Genomic DNA, 26,253 nt, shown 5'->3' with positions numbered 1-26,253 from the left:
CGTTATGCTTCAGAAGATTGGAGACTGTTGAGAATTAGGCTTGTGGTTGATTAATGATTGTGCATTTAGTCCCCTATACAGAATTTTATTGTTGTTAACCATTTGATCAATAAATATGAGCGATGCCCTCTGAAAGAAACAAACAAAAAAAGAACCAAATGGAAAACCTAGAAAGACAAAAACTGAAATGACAAACTCACAAAAGAGGCTCAACAGTAGATATGAACTGGCAGAAAAAGAGAATTAGCAAAGTTGGAGATACAATAAAAGATGAGGCAATCCAAAGAATAAAGAGAAAAAGAAGAATGAAGCGTCTCAGAGAAATGTGGAACACCATTAAGTGCACCAATATATGCAATACACAGAGGGAGAGGAAGTAAAGAAAGCAGAAAAAAAATTTAAGAAATAATGGCTAGAAGTTTCCCAAATTTATTGAAAAATATTTATCTATATAATCCACATTGCTAAATAAACTCCACATAGGATAAGTGCAGAGATCCACAGACATCATAGCAAAAATGCTAAAAGCCAAAGGAGAAAATTCTGAAAGTAGCAAGAGATAAATGACTCATCACTTATAAAAGAACTGCAGTAAGATTGGCTGACTTATAACCAGAAATAATAGAGGCCACACAGTTGGACAACATATTCACAGTGCTCAAAGAAGAAAAAGCTTTTCAACGAAGAATCCTACATCCAGCAAAGCTACCTTTCAAAAATGAAGGCATCCCCAGATAACCAAAACCTGATAATTTGTTGAATACAGACCCACCTTACAAGAAATACTATCAGAAGTTTTTCAAGCTGAAAGCAAGTGGACCCAGATATTAATTCAAATCCACATGAACAAAGAGCACTGGTAAAGGTAATTATGTATTATAAGATAGTATATGTATAATATGCATACATAATTTATATAGTGTCTGTGTGTGCGTGTGTGTATAGTCAGGACTATAACATATGAAAACATAATGTATTTGCCAAGAACAGCAAAAGGAGTTGAGCAGGAGCAATGAAGTGCTGGGAAGAAATTACAAATACTGAACCAGAATTACACACCTAGAATAAATCCCGCTTGGTCAAACCCTCTTTCAACTTAATGGGAATAAAGCTATATAATCCAACAACTAATTTTTAAATAATACTAAGACCCCATTATCAGTCCAGAGTTCCAATTATAACTTCTGAAAATTTTTCTCCAAAATGTATGCATCAGATATTCTGTGAAAAGGGCATATAATGTGTAACTATTCCTATTGAGAAGTTAGTACTCTGAAATTGGCTGTGCCAATTTTCAAGGTTGCTTTAATAAGTGAGTGTAATTTATAAAAACCATGGTAAAATATAATTTTCCCACCTGAGAGGGTTAGGTTTCTGAAAGCGTAGTAGGAAAATAATTCCCTGAGGAATTAAAGTCGTTATGGAAAAAAATAATTTAGGCAGAACCCTAAGTCAGTTTTAGGTTCACCAAAATGAAGACTGTATTGAATAAGGAGAATGATAGTCTACATATTTAACTAGAAACAAATACTATACAGCTGATTATTCCTTGCTTAGGAGCAAGGAGATATTTCACAATCTCCCACTCTCACAGCTTCAATATGATACTTGCAAATTTACTTTTGCTTTGTTCGGCATAATAGGCATATTAAGAAGGCAATTAAGTAAAAAAAAGAAGCCTAACCTCATTCCAAATGTCTAATACTTTTCATGTTTTATGATTTTCAGTTAATCTCATCTCTCAAACCCTTTCAGTCCCAGTCCTAGAGATGAGAAACACATACTTGAGACTAAAAATATTGTGTAACTTTTTAACTATTAGATAAATGTATTTCTGAAATTCTTCTCTAACACAGAACCTATTATAACTTAATGTCACAATACTACTTTCTGTCCAGATTTTTTATAGTCATCTCAGTGCCAGCTCTTGAAGAGAAACAGGAGTGGAGTTGCCTCTGATTTTCTAATGTTCCAGGCTGCATCCAAAACTCATTTTCCTCTGCCATTCATTACATTCTCCTTTTCATTTTCCAACCTCCAGTTGGCTCCTTTTAAAATTATCTCTGTAAGAATGGCTCAAGAACGACTACAAAACTCTAAAAGCTACAGAGAAGAGGTACCTATCAATTTTTAATTTGCAAGGGACTACTGTATTTGCAAATGATTGTAGAGTTTCTATATGTTATTACTCATTACAAATTTTCCTCAATAAAATCTGCAGGATTTTTTTCTTCCTGTTTTCCTTCTTCCCTCTCCTTCCTGTCATCTCTCTCTCACTCTCCTTTTCTTTTTACAATGATATAATTTCACACATTTTGGATAGTAACTTTTCTTGGAAAAATCTTAATTTACATTGTTTATCTAAAAAGCTCTGATGTGGCCCAACAGTATTTTGAGAATAATATTGGAGTACATCTTTTAAAAATAAATGATAGATACACTTGAATTCTGGGTTCTTAATTTCCTTTTTAAAAAAATAGCCAGTTTTTATAGTTTCTTTCACAACTGTTCAGTTACCATCAAGTTATGTTTATATTCTACATGTTCATAAATGACTCAAAATATTTAAAATATGCTTAATTACACAGATTGCACAAAGAACTAGGCAAGTGTACTTAAACAGAATTTGACCTAGCCTTGGAAATTTAGCAGTGGGGGTCATCTTAACATACTGGTGGAAAGCGATATCAGGAATATGAGAAGTATTTTCAGAATTCCTTTATAAGCTTGCTCTTCAGCCACAGCCAAATCACTTAGCCTCTCTGGGTTTACTTCCTCACCTAGAAAAATGTGATCTCTAAAATTCTTTCCTGCTCCAAAATTTTATGAATTAAAAATATCACACAAAAAATATTAAGAAGGTTGACATATTTCATCTATAAAACTTACCTATTCCAATAAATATTAAGCTATAATTTAAAAATAACGTCACACTTTTTCCTGTAATTTTCCATAAATGGGGAAAGAAAACGTGTGTGTGTGTGTGTATGTATATATGTATACATTACACATTACTGGATAAACATTGTGTTAATAGTTTAAGGGTGATGTTTAACCTTAACTCTGTGAGGTTAAGTAAATAGTCCTTGAAATATGAGGATAGTTGCTTCTAAGCAAGCCATTTACTGAGTCCAATGACATATATTAATTTCTTTTTATATATCATAACTAGTCAAATGACAGTTTTTTTCCCTTAAAAATGAAAAAGCAAGAACATTTTAAGCTCCTTGCACCCAAGAAAGACTAATAGTAGGCTGGAGTAATAAGCTAAAGAAAAGAAGGGTCACAAACTCACATGCTTGCAGAGGCAGTGAGGCAAATGAAATAAATGTATGAAATAGCCTTATGTAACACAAGAGTGGTAGGCTGGTGACAACAGAAGAGTGCACATCTTGCCTAAAAACATCTTAATTAAAAAACATAACTGACTTGTGGTTTTTCTTGTAGGAAAGATAAGCAACCTGATCAATTAACTTATTGGGATCTAACAGTCCTTCAAAGCTATTCCAGGTATTTAAGAACCTGGCTGAAATTAAAGAGAACATCTTAAAATCATAGACTTTCATAATTAAAAAAGTAAGTACTCTGTTTTTACATCAATTCAACTTTAACAAATAAAAATTGGGCACTTACTACATGCTAAGGCATTATCAGTATCCTTTTAATACAAGAAAGATATTGGTATAGTTTTTATATAGTAATGCAAATTAACTTTTTACTACTAGCAGAATTATTCTGTACTTAAAAAATATGCTTTTTAATACAAAGATTATCCATCTACCTATTTATAAATATTTTAGTTAACTTGGGAGAAGATGCTTAATCAAGAAAGTTGCCAAAAATGATAGTGGGTTTAAAATAGAAACCACACTCAGCACTCTGATGTTTTTCAGCTCTCTTTTTAGACCTGTGAGAAAATTTCTATGACATTCATAATTTCCCTAAAGAGTGTTACCTGTCATTCAGAGAAACAATGCTATAAAGAAATGATTTATGAATTAGATAGAATAAGTATGATTTCTGAATTCTCTGGCACTTTTAAGCATTTTCATTTGCAATTAAAGTATATGGTTATTTCCAATAATTTTTTTTTTAGGTATATACCAAGAATTTAAAAGTTATGTACTGAAAACTTGTATAAAAATGTTCAAACAGCATTATTCATAAGTCAAAAAAAGGAAATAACTTAAATTTGGTATATCTGTACAAAAGAATATCATTCAGCCATAAAAATGGAACAAAAAATGGACATATGATGCAACAGGGATGTACCTTGAAAACATTATGCTAAGTGAAAGAAGCCAAACAAAAAAAGCCATTTATTGCTTGATCCCATTTATATGAAATGTCCATGTCCAGAACAGACAATCCATAGAAGCAGAAAGCAGATTAGAGTTTGCCAGGTGCTAGAGGAGTAGGAAGAGAGTGCTAAAGGGGCATAGGATATGGGATTTCATTTCCAGGTGATGACAATGTTCTGGACTTGAAAAGTGGTTGCACAATTCTGAATATACTAAAACCACTGAATTGTATACTATAAAAGGGTAAACTTTATACCATGTGAATTATATCCCAGTAAAGCTGTAAATATATGGTAATACAACCTATTTATTGAATTTCTAAAAGACTTTATATCTGCTAAAAGGTGATAGGTTCCAGTATATATATCATCCTGAAAATTACTTTTCAATCAAAAACTTTAAGACATCATTCTTACTATAGTTATAAACAGAAAACAAAACAATTTTTAAAACATAATATATTAAAAAACTTAAAACACCTAAGAAATACAATCTAAACATATGGAAAAGTAAAATATTTATAGGCATAACAAATAGTAACAACATCATTTGTAAGCAGCAGTTAGTGTTTATTTTCCCCATGTTTTGGTTGAACACCATAGTGTAGTTTATTCTTTTTAGGGAAATTGCATAAGTACATATAGCATATTATGACTAAAGAAGACTGTAATTGGAAAATTAGTTCCAAATAACAGTATTTCCTCTAAAAACACGTTTGTTTTTAAACAAGTTATTTTAAACTAGTGGACAATAAAATGTGCCTATAAGTTATTAAGTTCAAGATATATAGTCAACTTGCATAAAATTACATATGGCATTTTAAAAACAGCCTATTTCTAAAATATCAGTAATTCAGGCAATTGGGATTTCCACAGGAGGTAAACTGCCACTAATTTTCATTTTATGAAGAAAAGTTCTGCCTTAAGAACTTCATAATTATGTTATTAGGAAATACTACAGCATACTTTAAAAATAAAAATAGTGAAACATATGCATTAGGATATTCTTTTATGGGTACCAGCCCTATACATCATTTCAGATGGTGATTTAAATCTAGTTAACCACATTTCCGAATGACTTGGGATTTTATTTTTTAGAAATACATATCTCATGTATAATTTAGTTAAGAATTTAAGTTTCCATTATAAATGAGAACTATCGTACCGATAATGTAAAGATATAATAAATAAAGTACTTAGTCTAATACTTTATTAGAAATTTTTCTACTCCACAAATACAAATTTTACATGTAAGCAAAATGTTAAAAATTTCTTTTGGGAAAAATGAAATAAAATACACTGAATGGTTTTCTCTTCATCTCTAACTGCAAAAATCCCTTTTGCCTATTTATTTGACCCGTCTTTATTCATGCAATTTAATGAAACCTCAAAATAATTTACATGTCTTTATACAGAATTCACATCTATATTAGTAAACTGCCAGTCCTTTTAGATTTTCAGTGCCTTATCAAAATATGGGTAACAAAGTTTTTCATTCTATGAGGCAGGAAGATGTTTCCTAAGTACTTCTTTGGATGAGGAAGATACAGTATCTGGGAACGACACCTCAAATTCTATTAGAAGATCACCACGTTGGTCAGGATTTTTTGGAAACGGCAGCCCATATCCAATAATTCTTCTCCTCATTCCAGGTTTCACAATATCATTTATTGACATAGGTATGGTTCTTCCGTCCATTGTTGGTATGTTAATTGAGCAGCCACACAATGCCTAAAATGGACCAAATAAAATTAACAAACTTCAAAACCTAAAAATCTAAACAAAAATATAACCAAGTGTAAAGGATGATGCTATTAAGATATATTTTTAACCTCCAAGGGAATATCAGTAATTATAAGACTTTTCCCCATCTAGAAAAATCCCTTCAGGAAATCCGTGATTAGACATGTTACAAAAGAAGGAAAGGAGAAGGGGATGGAAAGGAAAAGAGAAGTCAAGGATGTCATCCACTTTGCCCTGGACTGAAATGGATTATTCAGGGCCGCTATTAAACATTCAAGATGCAAGGATGGGACAGGAGTAGAGGGATATATTTGGGACTGGAAAGAACAGGATAGGAACACCTACTTACTTCTCTGGAAGGAAAACATTAGGACAAGAAATACATTTACTGTTTGAGTGTACAAATGTTTACTGTGCATAGAGTGTTTACTATATGCCATACATTTCCTCCTAGGTGCTAAGTATATAGGGATCATGAACACACCATTCACCTCAAGGAATGCACAAGGAACTCAGAAGCAAACTAGTAATTATAATACAGTATAATGTTGGCACAGAGGTAGTGAAGTCTTTTGTGAGAAAAAGGGCACCTCCCAACATACCCCCTTAGCTTCTGGAGTACAGAATACTTGAGTTAAGCATTGGACCAGTAGCAGGTATTGAGGCAGAGTGAGGAACAAATGTTTCACAGAGTGGAGCACAGACATTGACACAAACATATACAAAATAATAACAGAGCAAACACAGGGAAATGTATACATATTTATGGGTAGAAATCAGATTAAAAATGACCTGATTTTAAGATAAACTAGTCTGGATTATGGCATATGCTATGTGGAGTCATTTATGGATTTTAAGCAGGGAATTGACATGGCTCTATTTGCAGGATTATAATCCAATTTGAGGAAGTGTCTAAAAGTAGAATAAGCTCTCATGTATTAAAGCAATACCCTTATAAATTATTTTGTCCTTTAATATTTTTTTTGTTATATAATCACTACTCCAAATTAACAATTTTGGAAAAAAAATCTTAATGTGGATAAGGTGATGTGATTACAATGGCATATCTTATAACCATACTTGTAAAAACAGAGTAAAGTTAATGCAGTATTAGGTCTCACAGTACGCATCCAGTTAGCACTTAAAATTGGCATTTAAACTGTTAACATAGATTTCTAAACTTGGAAAATACGTTACCCATAAACAAGGTATAACAGTACTACCTCAGAGGGTACTTATGAGAATTTAAAAATAATGTGTGGTGGACATCAAATAAATGTTAGCTATTACTTAAATTCCCTAAAATCAGATGCATAATTCTGTTTGGTTTCAGAATCCTAGGTCCTAATAACTTACCTCACGTAAACTAATTTTAGCAGTATAAATTATATTTGATCCATCCCTTTTAAATTTGGGGTGATCTTTATCTCTAATGATAAAAACAATGTCTGCTGGAATACTAGTTGGTGTTTCATCTCCTTCCCTTGGAAAAGTAATTTTGGTGCCTTCTTTCCACCCTTTTTTAATCTCAATGGTGAGAATTTTGTCCTCGGATCTGTAACTCCTTCCATCAGGGTTTAACCTTTTTCGAGAAATCTTCATCCGTTTGGTACAACCACTATATATTTCTTCAAGAGATACTCTAAGTTCATGAATAACTGGAGGATCTTGTTTGAGGCGGGATGGCCCCACAGAATTCCTGTCTCTTGGGTATCCATTCATGCTGAATCCAAAGGCACTAAAAGGATCTCCATCTATTTCCATTTCTTCAGTATCTCTACCACCAGCCATCCGTCTTCCAAAGAAAATTTCAAAGGGGTTGGAACCTCCAAAAAATGCTGCAAATGTGGCATGAGGATCGCCATGAAAGGTGTACCGGAAGGTACCTCCTTGTCCATCAGTACCTCCTGCTCCTCCTTTCAATCCTAAATGAAGAGATAAGTATGGTTAGAAAAAAGCTTGCAATTCTTTAAAGTTAAGCTTTCAAAAATTGTGTTACTAATAAACTTTGGCCAACTCATGTGATAATTTATTAACATTGGCTAGAAATGACATTTTAACTAATTAAGAACAACTACAAAATTTCTGATCATTCCATCCTAAGTTAAATTTTTAGCTTTCAAAATAAAAATTAGCTTCCTCTAAATCCCCTTTTAATGACAATTTATTGCCGAATCTTTATCCCACAGGTAAGAAAATAAAAATTGGGGGTTTATCTCCTAAACTACTGGTTTGATAATCTTAAGTATATAAATTTAAGTTTTTTAAAGGTGTCAATGCAAAGGCCTTCAGTAATCAAATGCAAAATGCATAGCCTAAATCTTTTAAGTACCATTATAATCATTAGTACAACCAGTAATATAAAATACCATTCAAACTAGCTTTATTTCAGATCATCTTTAACCATTCAAGAATTAAAGGAGAATTCTTTCTGTGACAGAAAGGGAAAAACATCCTGATAATAGGACACCCTATGGAAAATGTTCTTATAGACACTAAAATTGTTATCCTTATCCTAAATAAGAAAATTGTTTATGTAGGCGTGACAGCATTAATTTCAACAGCATGTAGAAAGAAGACTGAGATCAAAAGCTATAAACTCTCTTGAGATATAAGGCCTGTGGATTGGTTATTTCTGTCTGTTGTGGACAACCTGCTTCAGACAGCAAGCTAGTGATTCTTTGACCCTGGTTCTCTAAGATTTAAGTAATATGTAGCTCACAAAGGATTACATATTTGAAGCAGTATTTTCTGCTATATACCAAAGAAAGATTCTACTAAAACCCACAAAATGAGTACAGTGATCTTTTAAGGGATCAATACTGACCATGATTTAAATCATTATGGTATCAGCAAAGTGTCTGAATGAGCTTTATGAGCATGCCTGACCAAGGAAACAAGCAGGAACAGAATATAAAATTATAAAACTGTGAAAAGTTCAAGAAATTAAGGGATTCCAGTATGTTCAAATATAATAATTTAACCCTCTGCCAAAAATGGTAATTTGAGGGCAGGAAATTCATTTTATTCATGTTTTAATTGCTCATGTACACAGGACTGAAAATGATAGGTTGCTCATGTTTATTGAATAAAGGGAATGAACTAATTCTTAAAGTCACCTATTTAAACTTTAAAGTGTCTTGAGTGTCAGAATAGAAGAGGCAGAAGCAATAGCAATATAAATTATAACTACACATACACATATTTGACAGACGTAATAAAAAAAAATTACTGGAATTATCATGCTCCTGAAGAGACTAAATTTTGCATGTCTTATTCTATTCAGCTTCTTCCATTAAAAGGCATACATATCTTCTACTTTATCTAACAGTCTCAGCTAATTGTTTAAATTTTTATCTTTGTTCATGAATAGAAATCTGGAGAGACTAAGGGAAATCTAATAACCTAAAAATTGCCAAAATATGTACTAAATGATATATCCAAATAGCAATTAGGGATATTCCCTGTAGAAACAGAATGACAAGCATAAGCAGGACAATAACTTTTAACAGCAGCTCATCCAAAACTTACTATAAATTTCAGTGGTACAGTTATAACTCCAAATGCTAAAAAGCTAATGAAATATTTTTAAAATAATAGGATGAGTATATAATTCAAGATGATCACCAATGTAACTAAATTATTTCAATCATTTCATCTTTCATCCTACAAATATAATAAAAGTACAGCAATTTAACAGAGAATAAAGTAAATTGAGTAAATTAGCTTGCCTAATTTAACCCTCTACAAAACAAAATCTAAATGTTTTGGACCCATTGATGGATTCATGAAAAGAAATAATAACATTTCAAATTATTACATCATGGGTTTGGCTTTTCCTCAAAACCCCTTCCCTCCTCTGCCAAAAATGGTAATTCAATCAGGGTTACAGAGTCCCTGAAAAGGTTCATACACTGTCTAAAGTGACATTTATCAAAGCGGACAAAAAGCCTCCAATGGAGCTTTGAGGTTTTCCTTGACACTACTCAATCACATAGCTCAGATAAAGGACAAGCTACTATAATGACTGAGAGAATCCTACCAAAATTTACACCAATGTAACATGAATTATTATGCAAGTATCACTTGCATCCCTAGGACTTGAATTGTAACAGGCATGTTAACTATACAGTCAATTCTTTATTATATACATTTTGACTGCTCATGGAAAATTGCAATATTCAACTGGATTTCCTCTGGTATTCAAACTGTTTTCTAGACACCATCATTACTTTGTAGAATCAAGGAATGCACTCTAGAATCAACATAGAATCAATATTTGGCTGCAGCAAGACTACTATTATTTTAAAAATAACCAACCAACCAATTTGCAATCCAAAACTGTGTATATGTTGGGGATACTAGCTGCAACAGTGATTTCCACTAATTAGTTGACTAAAAGTTTATCAAAAGAAGCATTGGAGAAGAATTAGGACTTCAAGGAAAAAATTACAGCACTTTAATAACTTATTTTAAGGCGATCTAATACGTAAAAATTCAGATTTATAGCAAGACTCACAGAGTTACTAGCATATGAGATCTTTAAATAGTTTTGATTTACAAAAATCCAATTTATTTTTAGAACTACATAGTAAGCAAAGAGATCCATTTGATAAATTCATAAAGAACAGAAGAGCAATCTAGTATAAAGAAAAATATACTGAATACAAATTCGATTATATAAATAGAACCTATCTTTATTCAAAGTTAAGTTATTGAGTATAAACAAAAAAAGAAGCTATGAAGAAAAATAAATATTGGAGTAGATACTAAATACTAGAATACTGTAGGAATATGTTACTGAAAATCTTTTTTTTTTAAATTTAAATGAAAATCTTTTTTTTAAAGTCTTTTAATACAAACTTCTGTTGACATCCACTGAACAATTCATAACTAAACCTCAAACTTTTTGGGAGACACTAGTTCAAAATCCAATTTTAAATTTCTATAGTTTTGTATTTTTTTGTTTTCAAACTATTCAACTATGGAGAAAATTTCTGTATTTTAAAAAATACCTTTATTACATACTATAATTAATTGTAAATATACAATTCATGATTTTAGTAAAGTTTTAGAGTTGTGCAACCATCACCAAAATCCAGTTACAGAACATTTCCATCAACCCAAAGTTCTCTAGTTTCTATTTGTAGCTAATCTCTGCTTCCACCTCTAGTTCTGAACAACCACTGATGTGCTTGCTTTCTTTATAAATTTGCCTTTTCCATGCATTTCATATAAATGGGGTCATAGAATATATAGTCTTTTACATTTGACTTTTTATTTAGCATAGTTTTTTAATTTCATCCATGTTGTGGCATGTTTCATTAAATTGGTCCTTTTAATTGCTAAGTAACATTCCATTGTGTATGTGTGTGTATGTGTATATACACATCCATATATGCCACATATTGTTTATCCATTCACTAAAAGATGGTACTTTTGGAATGTCTCCAGTTTGGGGCCATTCAAATAATGCTGCTATGAATATTCACATAAATGTCTTTGTGTGGACTTATATTTTCATTTCTCTTTTATAGATTCTTGTGAGTGGAACTGCTGGGTCATATGGTAAATTTAAAACATTTCTATTTTAACCCAACTTTTAAAAAACCCAGCATTTAAAACTGTGGATGTTAAGAGATTTTCAAAACATGAATAAGCTAGATCACTGGTTCTCTTAGTTTCTAAATATATAAATTTGGCATATTCAACTTATATACTTCTCAGTTTTTGGATCTTTATTTCCACTGTCTCAGGCCTTGAAAGAAAGTATAGTAATTGGAAAGAAAACAAAACAAAACAAGTGTATCAGGTAAATTAGTAACAGTTCCACAGTCCTAAAATTCGGTGTTTTATTACTACTGGAGAAATTCACAGGGCTATGGAATCAGGTCTGCAGGCACAAACAGACCAATCAGAGGCAAAGAGAAAAAATTTTTCCCCCCATTTTCAGAGTATACCCAAAGAGGATTTTTAAAAAGAATTATTGAGATATTCTGAATAAAGAGCGAATAAACACAATGCTTTTCTGTGAAGGAAGAGTCATTTCTAAAAAATTATCAAATTAATTTAATTGTTTTCAAATAGCTTTTAACTAAAGAATATTTCTGAGTAACACATTTCAATGCTTTAAAAAAGGTATTCTCCCCTCACTATTACCTCTATTGCTTATATTAATTACCTGAATCACAACAAAACCAGATACAGGGTACATATTGTATTAGTTTTTAAAAAATTTATTCACTGGTGACAACCAGTAAAAAATCAAATTGGAGAAATACCACTCAAGAAAAACCCTATTAAGAGGTAAGGTTAAACCAAGAAAAATGTATCATTTGGTAACTTGAAAATTCTGAACACAAATATACTTAGTAAACACTGAATAATCCTGTGGCTTAGTCATGGACAAATTTGAGCTATCAGTGAGATGTGGATTAAGGCAGGAGACATCTGCTTTTCCATGGCAATTTATAGTATTACTCCATGTTTGTGGATTTTTTTTACAAAGTAACTTCTTTGGAAAGAGTAGTACATTGTTAGAAGTATCTCAGAATCCTGCTTAGCTTATGAGATGAACCAAATCATAGTATTTTGAATAGTCTGGCTAAAAGGAATCAGCAGGATTGAACTGCCCATTTTCTGCCTTTTTCAATATTTACTTGGTAAGGACCTGAAGCAGGTCCTCATTACACCAAAACCAGTAGCAGAAACTGCAATTTTTGGCAACTCAGATCAAAAAGAAAAACAAACAAGAAAAAAAGCCCTCTATACCATCACCCTGCTTTTACATAATTTTTTTTTTACTTCAAAATAAGCAGTCACTGCTTTATTGTACTTAATATATTGTTAATAAGGGAAATTTTAAAATTAAATAAAGGAAGCAAAGAACACAAAAGTTTTCATAACTACAATGATTTAAAAGAGAATATTTTCGGAGAAAAATATTGAAATAACTTAGTCCTGATTTTAAAAGTTGAAAACCCTGCAACCTGTAGGAATTAAAGTATTTTTGTAGTTTTTTAATTAGCAATTTAAAAGTCTTACTTTATAGCTACATTTATATGCAGATGATGAACAAACTTAAGATCCAGAACGATAAAAGGATAATCTTAAATTACCCCCCTTTACTATATTCAACCAGTTTCTGATCTCATAATGCAAGAAAAAAAAGTATGTCAGGGAGAGCAAAGGGAAGTTGTCATGCTTTCCCATACCTAGATAGTAAAATTTCAAAAGAAATAATGGTTTCAAAAAGTAAATGAATAACTGTTTTCTAACTAGGTGGCCATTTTAGGTCAAAAACTGTATTTTCTGAGATCTCATTTTCTTGGCACAAAATTACTGTTTACAATTAAGCTAAAAACTTGTTCTGGTATTTCATGACATCAGGAAAATTCTTTCCTTTCCAGGCAGAATGCCAAAAACAACTAGAGCTGAATGCCTGGGCCTTCTGCTTCTCATAGAGATGATTCTGCCTTGTTCAATCTAAAGTAGCTTTGCTATAAGAAAGGCAAAAAATTTCTTTTGTTTTTGTAAATAAAATATAGATTAGTTAGAATTTGAACTGCCAGGCTTAGGATTTTAAATTATTGAAGGATCTTTACAGGTTCTGGCAGAAAATTCATTAGGAAAAAAAAAAAAAGGTTGCATAAGACTTTTGACACAATTCATTAATGAGTATAGGAATTTAAGGTTTCTTTTCAAATACATAATGTTAACATTATAAATCTAGTGGTAGAATATGGATATTACAAAATGCCCAAATCCCCCCAAAAAGGCAAACAAGTAAATTTCATTCACAGCTATGTAATATTCATTCATATATATGATCATGGGTGAAATCTTTTTTTATCCATTAATTATCTTTGTATTTTTGACATGTCTGAGAATTTAATTTAATGATAACCAGAAAGCTGAGAAAGAAAAAAAGAGAAAGACACAGAGCTGGAGAGTCACAAAGATATACACAGAATACTTACCTTCCTCCCCAAACTGATCATATATTTCTCTCTTTTTAGGATCACTCAATACTTCATAAGCTTCTGCAACCTCTTTAAATTTTTCCTCTGCCTGAGGAGATTTGTTTTTGTCTGGATGAAATTTGAGGGCTTGTTTTCGGTAAGCCTTTTTAATATCTTCATCTGAAGCTCCTTTTTCAATTCCCAAAATGCAGTAATAGTCTTTCCCCATTTCGAATGCCGTGAAATGAACTTAGATTTCCCTTTGTGAAAGAAAACAGCGTCCCCAGTCTTAGCAATACAATGATTCTAGGAAAAATAAACCAAGCTGGGTATTTTAAAAGTTAAAGCAAATCAGCAATTCAGCTTTGCTGTCTTAAGGCAGCAAGCAGACAGCGTCTCTGTGTTTAATTCCTTCCCAAACAGCTCACTTACAGATAAATATACACTACACAGGAGACGGCCTCCTTCTAGATCCTCCCATTTTCACTACGTGTCTCTGTACTTTCTAGAACAGCAAATGCTACAGGACGTCACTTCCCTAGCTGCCTCTAGCCAAAGTATTGGGCTAGGTTTTCTCCTCCTCCACGATTAACTATTCATTTTCCTTTTGGCTTTACCATTTTTATTTACTTTTTAAGAGGCCAAGCGAATTGAGAAACCAATTTCAGCACACAATGTCATAACTATGCATTTAATCCATTCTAGGTGAAAAAGAAACAAAAATAATTATAGTCATAAGCATCCTATGTTGAAATAGTTTAAAGTTACGTAAATAAAAGTACCCTTGAATTTATTTCAGGTATTTTAATTTCGTTATTCAAATGTAAGATCTACAATACTAAAATATGGTTTGTTTAAAATTTGCAAGTAATCTGTGTCATTTAAAAAATTCCTGGGGTCTATCAATCAAATGCCAGGAAGTCAAATCAATATACCAGTTTCACATTGCAAAAGATTATATATCATAAACATCAAAAGGAATATTTTTAAATAAGTAAAGGACTTGAATATGATTTTAGCTAATGATTTTAATTAGTTTTCATAATATACAAGAGTTAATAGTTCTGGCAAACTAATGTTTGTGAAAGCCTCATATCTGGTTCTAATTACTTCAAACTAAAACAACACACACAGAGACACCTCTTCGTAGGGTCACTATTTAAATAATTTTTGTGCTATAGGAAAGATAGCAGAAAGTAGCAGGTTACAGGCAGTAAATATTCATATTTCTTATAAGACCTTAACTGGATCAGCTTAAAATCTGGATATGCTATTTACAGGTCAGTAATATGAGCAATATTTTTCTTTGAAAAATACATGTTCTCTAATTATAAATATACTTATTATTGAAGATTTTGGAAAACACAGAATGAAAAAGGAATAAAATTAAAAACTCCCTATCATACCACTTCAGGTAATCCTTGCTAAATGTTAGTGTATTTCCATCTAACCCTTTTTTCTTATTAATATTTATGGTTATTTGCGTTTTATATTTGTTTTTTATTAACAAAGTTAATATATCATTTATATACCCTTTCGATGCCTGTTTTTTATATATATTTTGAATATTTATGAGAAATATCTTCAATATTTATAGCTCATCTTTTATCTCCTATATGGTTTCCTCATCTTTTCAAAAATGTTCCCATTTGTAATAAAATATTAGAAAGATAAATAAGAAAAAAATTGCACAGACACTAAAAATATCTTAAGCCCTATAAATAACTTAAAGAAACATTTATGAGGGAAAGTAAATTTACATATATGTTTAGAGTATAATGAAAACGTGATGAACATGTTGACCTTTAAAGATATAGGAATACCTACTTCTATATGCCAAGCAGCTTTATATTAATGATTCAGCAATTCTTTCAGAATGTTCATTTTTGTGCATTGTGACAGCTAGAATTTCCTATTTCTCAAAACTCTGTACTTTAAAAACACCTTGGGGTATTAGAAATGTGTAACATCTACCTAGCCTACTTACAGGTTAGAGGTTTGTCAGCTATTCAGGAAATTTTTTTAGTCCCACCAAGGAATACTCAATGTTAAAAGATTAATTTTCAAATCCAAAAAACTTAGAGAAAAATGCTAATATGCAAAGTCACCTAAGACTCTACTTTAAAAAAAAGCACATACTACTAGTTGGGAGTCCACTGTGAGGATCAAGATCTAGAGTAAAAATATAACAAAAATCACCTATTCTAGAATTAATTTCCAAGAGAGTTCTTTTAAATATTCATATGACAGAAACAATGACATTACCATGGAAAGTCTGAATTGTACTGGAGGCAATGCTGAGAGAAAAAAAATAGACTTTTACTTGATTCAACTATTTTCAGAGAGCTAGAAGTATTAATTAAATGGACTTGACATAGTAAATGATTTTAAAAGTCAAAGATTAGATGTTTCACATTTCTGAGAATACATATTAACAAGTGGAAAGAAATCTGGCTCTCTACACATAAGAAGGGTAGTCACGAATTTTCATATTTTTTCAAATATCACACACAAAAGTAATCATAGTGGTAAGGTTGAAAAGCAAGAATTCATTTAAACTTGGAAATTTCAAGTTAAGAAAGAAGTAATTACACTTTTTTTTTTTTTTTTTTTTTTTTTAGGAGAGCAAGGTACAGGCTTTTATTTAGAGATAAAGTGAAATGACAGAGCTCCTGACTCACGCCAGGAGGGAACAAGAGAGTCCGGAATTACACTTTTAAGACTTTAAATAATTAAACTAGGTTTTGGTAAAATCAGCAATGTAATTCTTTAAAATATTTGAGAAGAGGTATTAAATATAATTTTTAAGCTCTGTAATTCTGTCCTTAGAAAATACTTTGAAGAAAAAATTTACATACACAAATATACTCATTGCAATTAGCTGCGATAGGGTAATGGATCAATGTGATCATTATTAAACTACATGATACTTTGGAGACATTTCATTCTAACATTCACTTTTTCAGACTGAGCTATAGCCTTTAGCTATTAGGGGTAGAAAATCCATTACACAATCACTTTACATTATATTTTCTTTATCCAGATTTGTGTGAAATGAATGTTTTTAAATGGGGTTGAGGAGTGCAAATGTCATCTGTTAATAATTATCGTGATAAAAATAGAGAATGTAAAAGGAACAGTAGTGTCAGCCTTTAGAGAAAATGAAGCAGAGGTGTGGTGTGAACAAAGCTCACTTAATGCTTTTTTTTTTTCTTAGGAGAGCAAGGCAGAGGCTTTTATTTAGAGAGAAAGAGGAAGGACAGAGCACTTGGCTCATGCCAGGAGGGGACAAAAGAGTCCCCTCATTTAATGTTTTTTAAAAATAAAACCCCAAATACTACATAATAGATTATTTGAAACATTATTTAGAAGTAACATAAATTCCTATGCTTTTTTGATTTTATAGTTATGTGTATGTGTGGCAGAAAATTTAAGATCAAAAACTTGCTGGAATTGGTAACAACATATTTTTCCTTAAATTTCTTTAAGGCTGCTATATTTCTAACAAAGATATGAAATTAGTGTTTGTATTTTAACATTTTTGTTTTGCTACTCAAACATGGATGAAGTTTTTTTCCCATGAAAACACAATTCTCTTCCCTTTATTAAAAGAAAATTACAATGAGTCAGTCTTCTCCTTAATGTTTATGGTTGACAAGGCCAAATTCTCATGATGGGGCAGGAATGGTTCATCTCTAACAAAAGGCAACTTATAATCTATTTCAAAGAAATAATTTTAATTTGTTCACCAAATCAGAGAACTTACTTGTTTATTACTGTATCAAAGTTAACAGCAATAAAGTTTTTGTGCTTAATAATATATTTAGAAGAAGTATGTCACTATTTTAGGGAGCCCGAATTTTTACATAGCCAGAACTAAGTAAAAATTCTAATGACATTATATTTTATTTTCAATCACTTTAATAAAGCTTCCTTACTTGGGACATTATGCTTTAATAGTAACTATAGAATTATTTTTACAGAAATAAGAGTGCTCTTTGACTTTATAATCAAAATTTCAAATATTAGATGTCTAGACAGTAAGAGCTAAAGAAAGCATTCTAAACACAAAAAAAGCCTAAGAGTACAGTTGACTCTTGAACAGCACAAATTTGAGCTCTGTGGATCTACTTATACATGGATTTTTTTTCAATTAGTATATTGGAAATGTTCTTGAATATTGGTGACAAGATTCCTCTAGCTTACTTTATTACAAGAATACAGTACACAACAACATATACAAAACACATGTTTACTGACTATGTTATCAGTAAGGCTTCTGGTTAGCAGCAGAATATTAGTAGTTAAGTTTTGGGAAAGTCAAATTATATGCGGATTTTCAACTCTGTGTGCAGAGGGACCAGTACCCCTAAACTCCCATTATTCAAGGGCCAGCTGTGTATAACTTAGTCATCTAACTGATATCATCTTCACTTTCTATTTTGACTTTATTTATAGACAATAAAAGGATAAGTTTTCTTTCTCTATTTCACAAATCATTTGTCAATTTATAATAAATTAGTACAGAGAAAGCATACTTTCCAGAGCCTCAGAGAAAATTATTATTAAAATTCAGATCAGCAGTTAAATACTTGAAGACAAATGACTTTTAGTATTTTACTAATACTCCTCTTTAAAACTTTTCTGTCAGTATTTCTTGAATGGGTACAGTTAGTCCTGAAATTTCTCACCTAGTAATTGACATTAGTAAATGGTGACCTCTAATTCCTGATACTTCTTATTTAAGATTAAGCAAACTGAGGCTCTTTTATTCCTTTTACCAGTGCTTTTGATAGATGAATATTTTTTGGTACCCCCTTAGCAAATTGTAATATTTGCTAAGGGGGTACCAGGGAACACTGTTAGTGCAGTGGTTAAAAGCACAGATTTTGGAGTCAGACTGCCTGGGTTAGAATCCTGACAATACTATGTACTAGTTGTGTGGCCTTGGAGTTAACTTTTCTGTGCCTCAGTTTCCTCATCTGTCAAATGGCATTAACATAAGGGCTTCTACGAAGATTTAATGAGATTAACATGTGATACACTTGTGACTGGCACATAGTGAGGATTATGGAAGTGTTAGCTACTATAATGATGAAGGTATCATATGAACTAGAAGATTCTTTTCTAGAAAAAAATTACTATACCACATGTATAACAAAATGTCCTTATTTATAAGCATACAAATCCACACACATGAAAGTTGCCCCACTAAGAATAAATGGCTCCTTCCAAATATTTCAGTTAATATTTGCTAATTCGACTGTTAAAATTTTAAACCACTGACACAACACATAGGTAGCATTTATTGAATTTCAAATGCATTTACTGTATTTCAAATACAATAATCAAGATTGTGTAGTATTGGTGAAAGAAGAGGCAAATAGATTAGTGGAAAAGAATGCAGAGCTTAGAAACAGATTCATATAAGCATAATCAACTGTTCTTAATGGAGCAAAGAATAGAGGATAAAATGGTCTTTTCAACATTTGGTGCTGAAACAACTGAATATTAACTTGCAAAGAAATGAATCTAGACACAGACCTTACACCTTCACAGAAATTACTCAAAATGGATCACAGACCTAAACATAAAATGCAAAATTATTAAATTCCTACAACATAGGAAAAAAATCCAGCTGATCCTGGATCTGGCAATGATTTTTTAAATACAATACCAAAGGCATAGTTCATGAAAGAAAGAATTGATAAGCTGAACTTCATTAAAATTATTTTTTTAATGATTTAAAAATTTTTTTAAATTAAAATTTTCTGCTGTAAAAAACACTGTCAAGAATGGAAAGAGAAGTTATAAACTGGGAGAAAATACTTCAAAAAATAAAACTAATAAAGAATGGAAAGAGAAGTTATAGACTGGGAGAAAATACTTCAAAAAATAAAACTAATAAAGGACTATTTCCAAAATATATTAAAAACTCTTAAAATTCAACATTAAGAAAACAAACAACCCAATTAAAAAATGGGCCAAAGACCTTAATAGACACCTCACCAAAGATACACAGATGGCAAATAAGCATATGAATAGATATTCCACATCATATTGTCATCAGAGAAATGCAAATTAAAATGAGATACTGTAACATACCTATTAGAATAGTGAAAATCCAGAACACTTATAACACCAAATACTGGCAAGAATGTGGAGCAACAGAACTCTCATTCATTTTTAGTGGGAATGCAAAATGGTACAAGCTACTATGGAAGACAGTTTGGTGGTTTCTTATAAAACTAAACATACACTATCGTACATTATCCTTGGTAATTACCCAAAAGACTTGAAAACCTGTGTCTACACAAAAACCTGCATACAGATGTTTTATAACAGTTTACAAAAGACAATTACTCATAATTGCTCAAAGTTGGAAGAAATCAAGATGTCCCTCAGTAAGTGAATGAATAAATTGTGGTACACCCAGACAAGGGAATATTATTCAGCACTAAAATGAAATGAGCTATCAACCATGAAAAGACATGAAGGAATCTCTTATGCATATTACTAAGTGGAAGAAGCCAGTCTGAAAAGGCTATATACTATCACATTGTGGAAAAGGCAAAAACTATGGAGACAGTAAAAAGACCAGAGGTTGCCAGGGGTTAGTGGGAAGAGAAGGTTCAATTGGTGAATATAGGGGATTTTCAGGGCAGCAAACCTATTCTTTGTACAATATTGAAATGGTGGGTACCTACCATAGTACATTTGTCCAAACCCACAGAATGTACAACACCAAGAGTGGACCCTAATGTAAATTATGGACTCTGAATGATAATACATCAATGTAAGTTTATAAATAAATGTGCCATCTGGTGAGAGATGTTGATAACAGTGCCTTGCATGTGTGAAGACAGGAGGTATAAGGGAAACCTCTACCTTCCTCTCAATTGCTGTAAACCTAAAAGTCCTCTAAAAAATAAAATCAATTAAAAAGTTTTAAATGAAAAAAGTGCAATGTTTATATTCTTAAAATATTCATCTTAGAATTTTTAGAATGTCTTTTCTAGCATTAATTTCTGTTACTGCCTCATATAATTCAATCATACTAAATTACTTGAAAGTTGCCTAAGGGAAATTATTATTTGTCACTGAATATTCAATTCCTATTAGTGGACTAGCATAAAGAGGCTACAAATGTCTGAAGAATAAATAAAGACCTAAGAATTTGAATGTTTGGTTTCTAACCTCAGCTCTGCCATATAATAGGTGAATAATTTAGGCAAATCATTTAGTTTCTCTGAATTCCTAACTCAAAAAAGCTCTTGCAAGAATCATATGAGATAATATGCATGAGAGCAATAAAATTTTTATAATGACATATACATATAAACTGTTTTCCTTATTTTAAGCAATACAAACTATTTTGTTCTACTAACAGATTCTCTCTCTTACTCCAGAAGTTTTACTTTTTATAAAGCATTAAAAAGTAGCTACCAGAATCATCCCCAAAGAACTCAGGCATCCTCCAAGCACTTCCTTGCCATGTTCCCTTATTCAGACCTATTCAGACACACGTGTTCTATGTCTTCTCCATAACAACATTTACACAATACTTAGTTTATCAAACACTTCCATATGCTTTCTCATATGTGACTATATATGCACATACATCTGACATTGAAGCTAGTAAGATTTCAAAGAGCATTTCTAAAGCTAGCAATCTAATAGTGAGCTGTTACTATTAATATTTAAATAGACATTGTTCCAATATTAATATTACCTAAGGAGTACTAGGCTGTGACTATTCTAATATCTGTATTGCTTTTTAGATAGCATCTAGTTACATATGACCAAATTATTGACCACCTAATAATAGAATGTATCTTACTTCTACATGTTATGCTTTCCTAAAACTCCTTCAAGCACTGAGGCACTATTTGTTATCATAAGATTTCTTGTAGCAAATTACTTCACCATAAGTTTGGACCTCAGATTCTAATTCTCATTCCTGTGGAAAGGCTTCAGAATTTGAGGATAAATTATAATACCTAAAAATTTTGTCATGGTTACAATGGAACTTTATCTTTAGGGAAAAAGAGTAGAAGAATTTTGCAGATGCATTTCTTGTTTCATCTAGATTACAAGACAGAAAAACTAAACTTAAGGTAAGTGTCTTTAAGACATTAAATGCCATTTATTAAAAAATAAATTGTTCTAATAGATGCAAAAATACTCAACAAAATATTAGCAAACTGAATTCAAAAATACATCAAAAAGATCATCTATCATGATCAAGTAGAATTTATTCCAGGAATACAAGGATGGTACAACATTTGAAAATCCATCAACATCATCCACCTCATCAACAAAAACAAGTACAAAAACCACATGATCATCTCCATAGATGCTGAAAAAGCATTCGACAAAATTCAACATCCATTCATGATAAAAACTCTCAACAAAATGGGTATAGAAGGAAAGTACCTCAACATAATAAAGGCAATATATGATAAACCCACAGCTAACATCATACTGAACAGTGACAAGCTGAAAGCTTTTCCTCTAAGACTGGAAACAAGACAAGGATGCCCACTCTCCCCACTTCTATTCAACATGGTACTGGAGGTCCTAGCCACAGCAATCAGACAACACAAAGAAATAAAAGGCATCCAGATTGGCAAGGAAGAAGTTAAACTGTCCCTGTTTGCAGATGACATGATATTGCACATAAAAAACCCTAAAGAATACACCCCTAAACTACTAGATCTAATACCTGAATTCAGGAAACTTGTGGGATACAAAATTCATACACAGAAATCTGTTGCTTTCCTGTACACTAATGATGAACTAGCAGAAAGAGAAATCAGGAAAACAATTCCATTCACAGTTGCTTCAAAAAGAATGAAATACCTAGGAATAAATCTAACCAAGGAAGTGAAAGACCTATACTCTGAAAACTACAAGACACTCATGAGAGAAATTAAAGAAGATGCCAATAAATGGAACATCCTGTGCTCATGGATAGGAAGAATTAATATTGTCAAAATGGCCATCCTGCCTAAAGCAATCTACAGATTCAATGCAATTCCTATCAAAATATCAACAGCATTCTTCAATGAACTAGTGCAAATCATTCTAAAATTCATATGGAACCACAAAAGACCCCGAATAGCCAAAGCAATCCTGAGAAGGAAGAATAAAGCTGGGGGAATTATGCTCCCCAATTTCAAGCTCTACTACAAAGCCACAGTAATCAAGACAATTTGGTACTGACATAAGAACAGAACCATAGACCAATGGAACAGACAGGAGAGCCCTGATATAAACCCAAGCATATATGGTCAATTAATATACGATAAAGGAGCCATGGACATACAATGGGGAAATGACAGCATCTTCAATAACTGGTGTTGGTAAAACTGGACAGCTACATGTAAGAGAATGAAACTGGATTATTGTTTAACGCCACACACAAAAGTAAACTCGAAATGGATCAAAGACCTGAATGTAAGTCATGAAACCATAAAACTCTAGAAAACAACATAGGCAAAAATCTCCTGAATATAAGCATGAGCAACTTCTTCCTGAATGCATCTCCTTGAGCAAGGGAAACAAAAGAAAAAATGAACACATGGGACTACATCAAACTAAAAAGTTTATGTATGGCAAAGGACACTATCAACAGAACAAAAAGGCATCCTACAGTATGGGAGAATATATTTGTAAATGACATATCTGACAAGGGGTTAACAACCAAAATATATAAAGAACTCACCCGCGTCAACACCCAAAAAGCAAATAACCCAATTAAAAAATGGGCAGAGGATATGATGAGACAATTCCCCAAAGAAGAAATTCAGATGGCCAACAGGCACATGAAAAGATGCTCCACATCACCAATTATCAGGGAAATAAAAGTTAAAACCACAATGAGATATCACCTCACACCTGTAAGAATGGCTAGCATCAAAAAGACTAAGAACAACAAATGCTGGCGAGGATGCAGAGAAAGGGGAACGAACCCTCCTACACTGCTGGTGGGAATGTAAGCTAGTTCAACCATTGTGGAAAGCAATATGGAGGTTTCTCAAAAAACTGAAAATAGATATACCATTTGACCCAGGAATCCCACTCCTTGGAATTTACCCAAAGAAAACAACTTCTCAGAATCAAAATGACATATGCACCCTATGTTTATTGCAGCACTATTTACAATATATGGAAGCCAAGATATGGAAGCAACCTAAGTGTCCATCAGTAGATGAATGGATAAAGAAGATGTGATACATATACACAACGGAATACTATTCAGCCATAAGAAACAAACAAATCCTACTATTTGCAGCAACGTGGATGGAGCTGGAGGATATTATGGTCAGTGAAATAAGCCAGGCGGAGAAAGACAAGTGCCAAATGATTTCCCTCATTTATGGAGTAGAACAATGAAGCAAAACTGAAGGAAAAAAACAGCAGCAGACTCAGAGACTCCAAGAAGGGACTAGGGTTACCAAAGGGGAGGTGTGTGGGAAGGCGGGTTGGGAGGGAGGGAGATGGGAATTGAGGGGTATGTTTAGTACACATGGTGTGGGGGTTCATGGGGAAAACAGTGTAGCACAGAGAAGGCAAACAATGAATCTGTGGCATCTTACTACACTGGTGGACAGTGACTGCATTGGGGTATGGGTGGGGACTTGATAATATGGGTAAATGTAGTAACCACATTGTTTTTTCATGTGAAACCTTCAAAAGAGTTTATATCAATACCTTAATAAAAATTTTTAAATAAAATAAATTGTTCTAAAAATGTTTCTTTTTGGAACTATAAACATCCTTTTACAGTAATTTGGACTCATATTTGGAATTTGTCAAGAGTATTCAAATGCCCACTTTATAGTATTTGATGGGTAGTACAAAACCTGTTTTAAAAGATGTAATCATAGCGAACATTCTCCATGAGTAACACAGCTCATTCAACAAATATTTACTGTTTATTATGTGCTATAAACTAGATAAACATCCTTGCTCTCTCTCAACATATATTCTGGTGGTAAAGGACAATCAATAAAAAAGTTAATAAAGAATATAATTTCACATGGAGTGCTTTAAAGAAAAATTTTAAATGTTGCTAAGACAGAGATTGATGGAGAGAAACTACTTCAGCCAGGAGATCAGGAAAGGCCTTTCTGTGTAGCTCTGCTTTAAAAAATATACTAAAAATTCAGTACTAAAGTAGGTAGTTATTTTAGTTAAAGGTAAAGGAGAAAGTCTGAGTATTAGTATTTTTTAAAAGGCATCATGCTTGCAGAAAAACATGGGTTGGTAATGAGCTCTTAATGACCTCTTTGAGTATGTTACCAGGACCTGTATTCAGCTCCTTTCACCTTTTCCATTTATTCGCTTATACCCTTGTATAAATCTGCACATATACCTTCAAATCTACAATTAACAAATTAATTTGATACAAAGACAGTAAACAATTAATGGCCAAGTAAGTATTATCTAATGGCCAAGTAAGTATTATCTAACTATTATAGGACTTAAGGGTCCATCAAGGCATAGAGGACAGAGCATGAAACTTGGAATGAGAGGATTTCCTTTCAGCATTCTTATCTTCCCTACTTAGTATCTTCAATTCTGGAAAAATCACATGTAACTGTGAGCTTCAACTTTCTTATTCTACAAAATGTATAACATCATCTACTTCATTAGATTGACAGAAAGAATGAGAAAATATGTGAAAGGGCTTTACGAAAATAAAATACTGCACAAATATTAATTATATGCTCATCTTGGGCTGGAATGGTAGGTATGGGAAAGGTTTCAGAAAAGAAACATGTTGAGCAGGGCCTTTTGATAGAGCAAAAAGATTGGTCAGCTTAAAGCACAGATTTAGGAAGACTTGTTTTAGGAAAATGACAGAAAAGTTACGGTCAGATTGTCCGAAGTTTTGAATGTTGCTTTTTACTTAATGATGTTCCTTCATGTTCTTCAAAAAGTGCTAATTCATTAGGCCTTTGAAACAAACTATTTTAAATGCTTCATTTCTTAAGTGTCAATTTGCTTTGAAGCTAGTGAAATTATGTTTTTGGTTCTCTAAGTAAGGCAAAGTGTTCTTAACAATATTTCATTAGTATTTGTAAGCTTCCAAAGAGCACCACTAAAAAATGTCAAGCTAACCTAAAAAAGGTTTATAGAAAGAAGAGCTTTATCAGCCAAATTTCCCTTGGACTGCTGTCCGTAATATCTATATTCCCTAGCACTTTATCAGTATAGTTATATTAATAATTCCCAAAGTTT

General features: G+C 32.1%; 1 protein-coding gene across 2 annotated transcripts in view; it reads right to left on the bottom strand.

Moving 5' to 3' along the window:
- Positions 1 to 4,304: 4,304 nt before the first annotated feature.
- DNAJB4 (DnaJ heat shock protein family (Hsp40) member B4) overlaps positions 4,305 to 26,253 on the bottom strand; it is a 34,543-nt gene continuing 12,594 nt past the window's right edge. The window contains exons 1-3 of one of the 2 annotated variants that reach the window (XM_036890219.2): positions 14,023 to 14,504; positions 7,400 to 7,968; positions 4,305 to 6,031 (exon numbers count right to left, since the gene is read on the bottom strand). In XM_036890219.2, the coding sequence (XP_036746114.1) occupies positions 5,798 to 6,031; positions 7,400 to 7,968; positions 14,023 to 14,233 (1,014 nt within the window). In that variant the 5' untranslated portion in view covers positions 14,234 to 14,504 and the 3' untranslated portion in view covers positions 4,305 to 5,797. Of the gene's footprint in view, positions 6,032 to 7,399; positions 7,969 to 14,022; positions 14,505 to 26,253 lie in introns of those variants that run through there. The other variant, XM_036890220.2, reaches the window with a different exon arrangement.

This window comes from Manis pentadactyla, chromosome 4 (assembly GCF_030020395.1).
Source record: "Manis pentadactyla isolate mManPen7 chromosome 4, mManPen7.hap1, whole genome shotgun sequence".
NCBI lineage: Eukaryota > Metazoa > Chordata > Mammalia > Pholidota > Manidae > Manis > Manis pentadactyla.
This window is presented reverse-complemented; position numbering and strand designations above follow the sequence as displayed.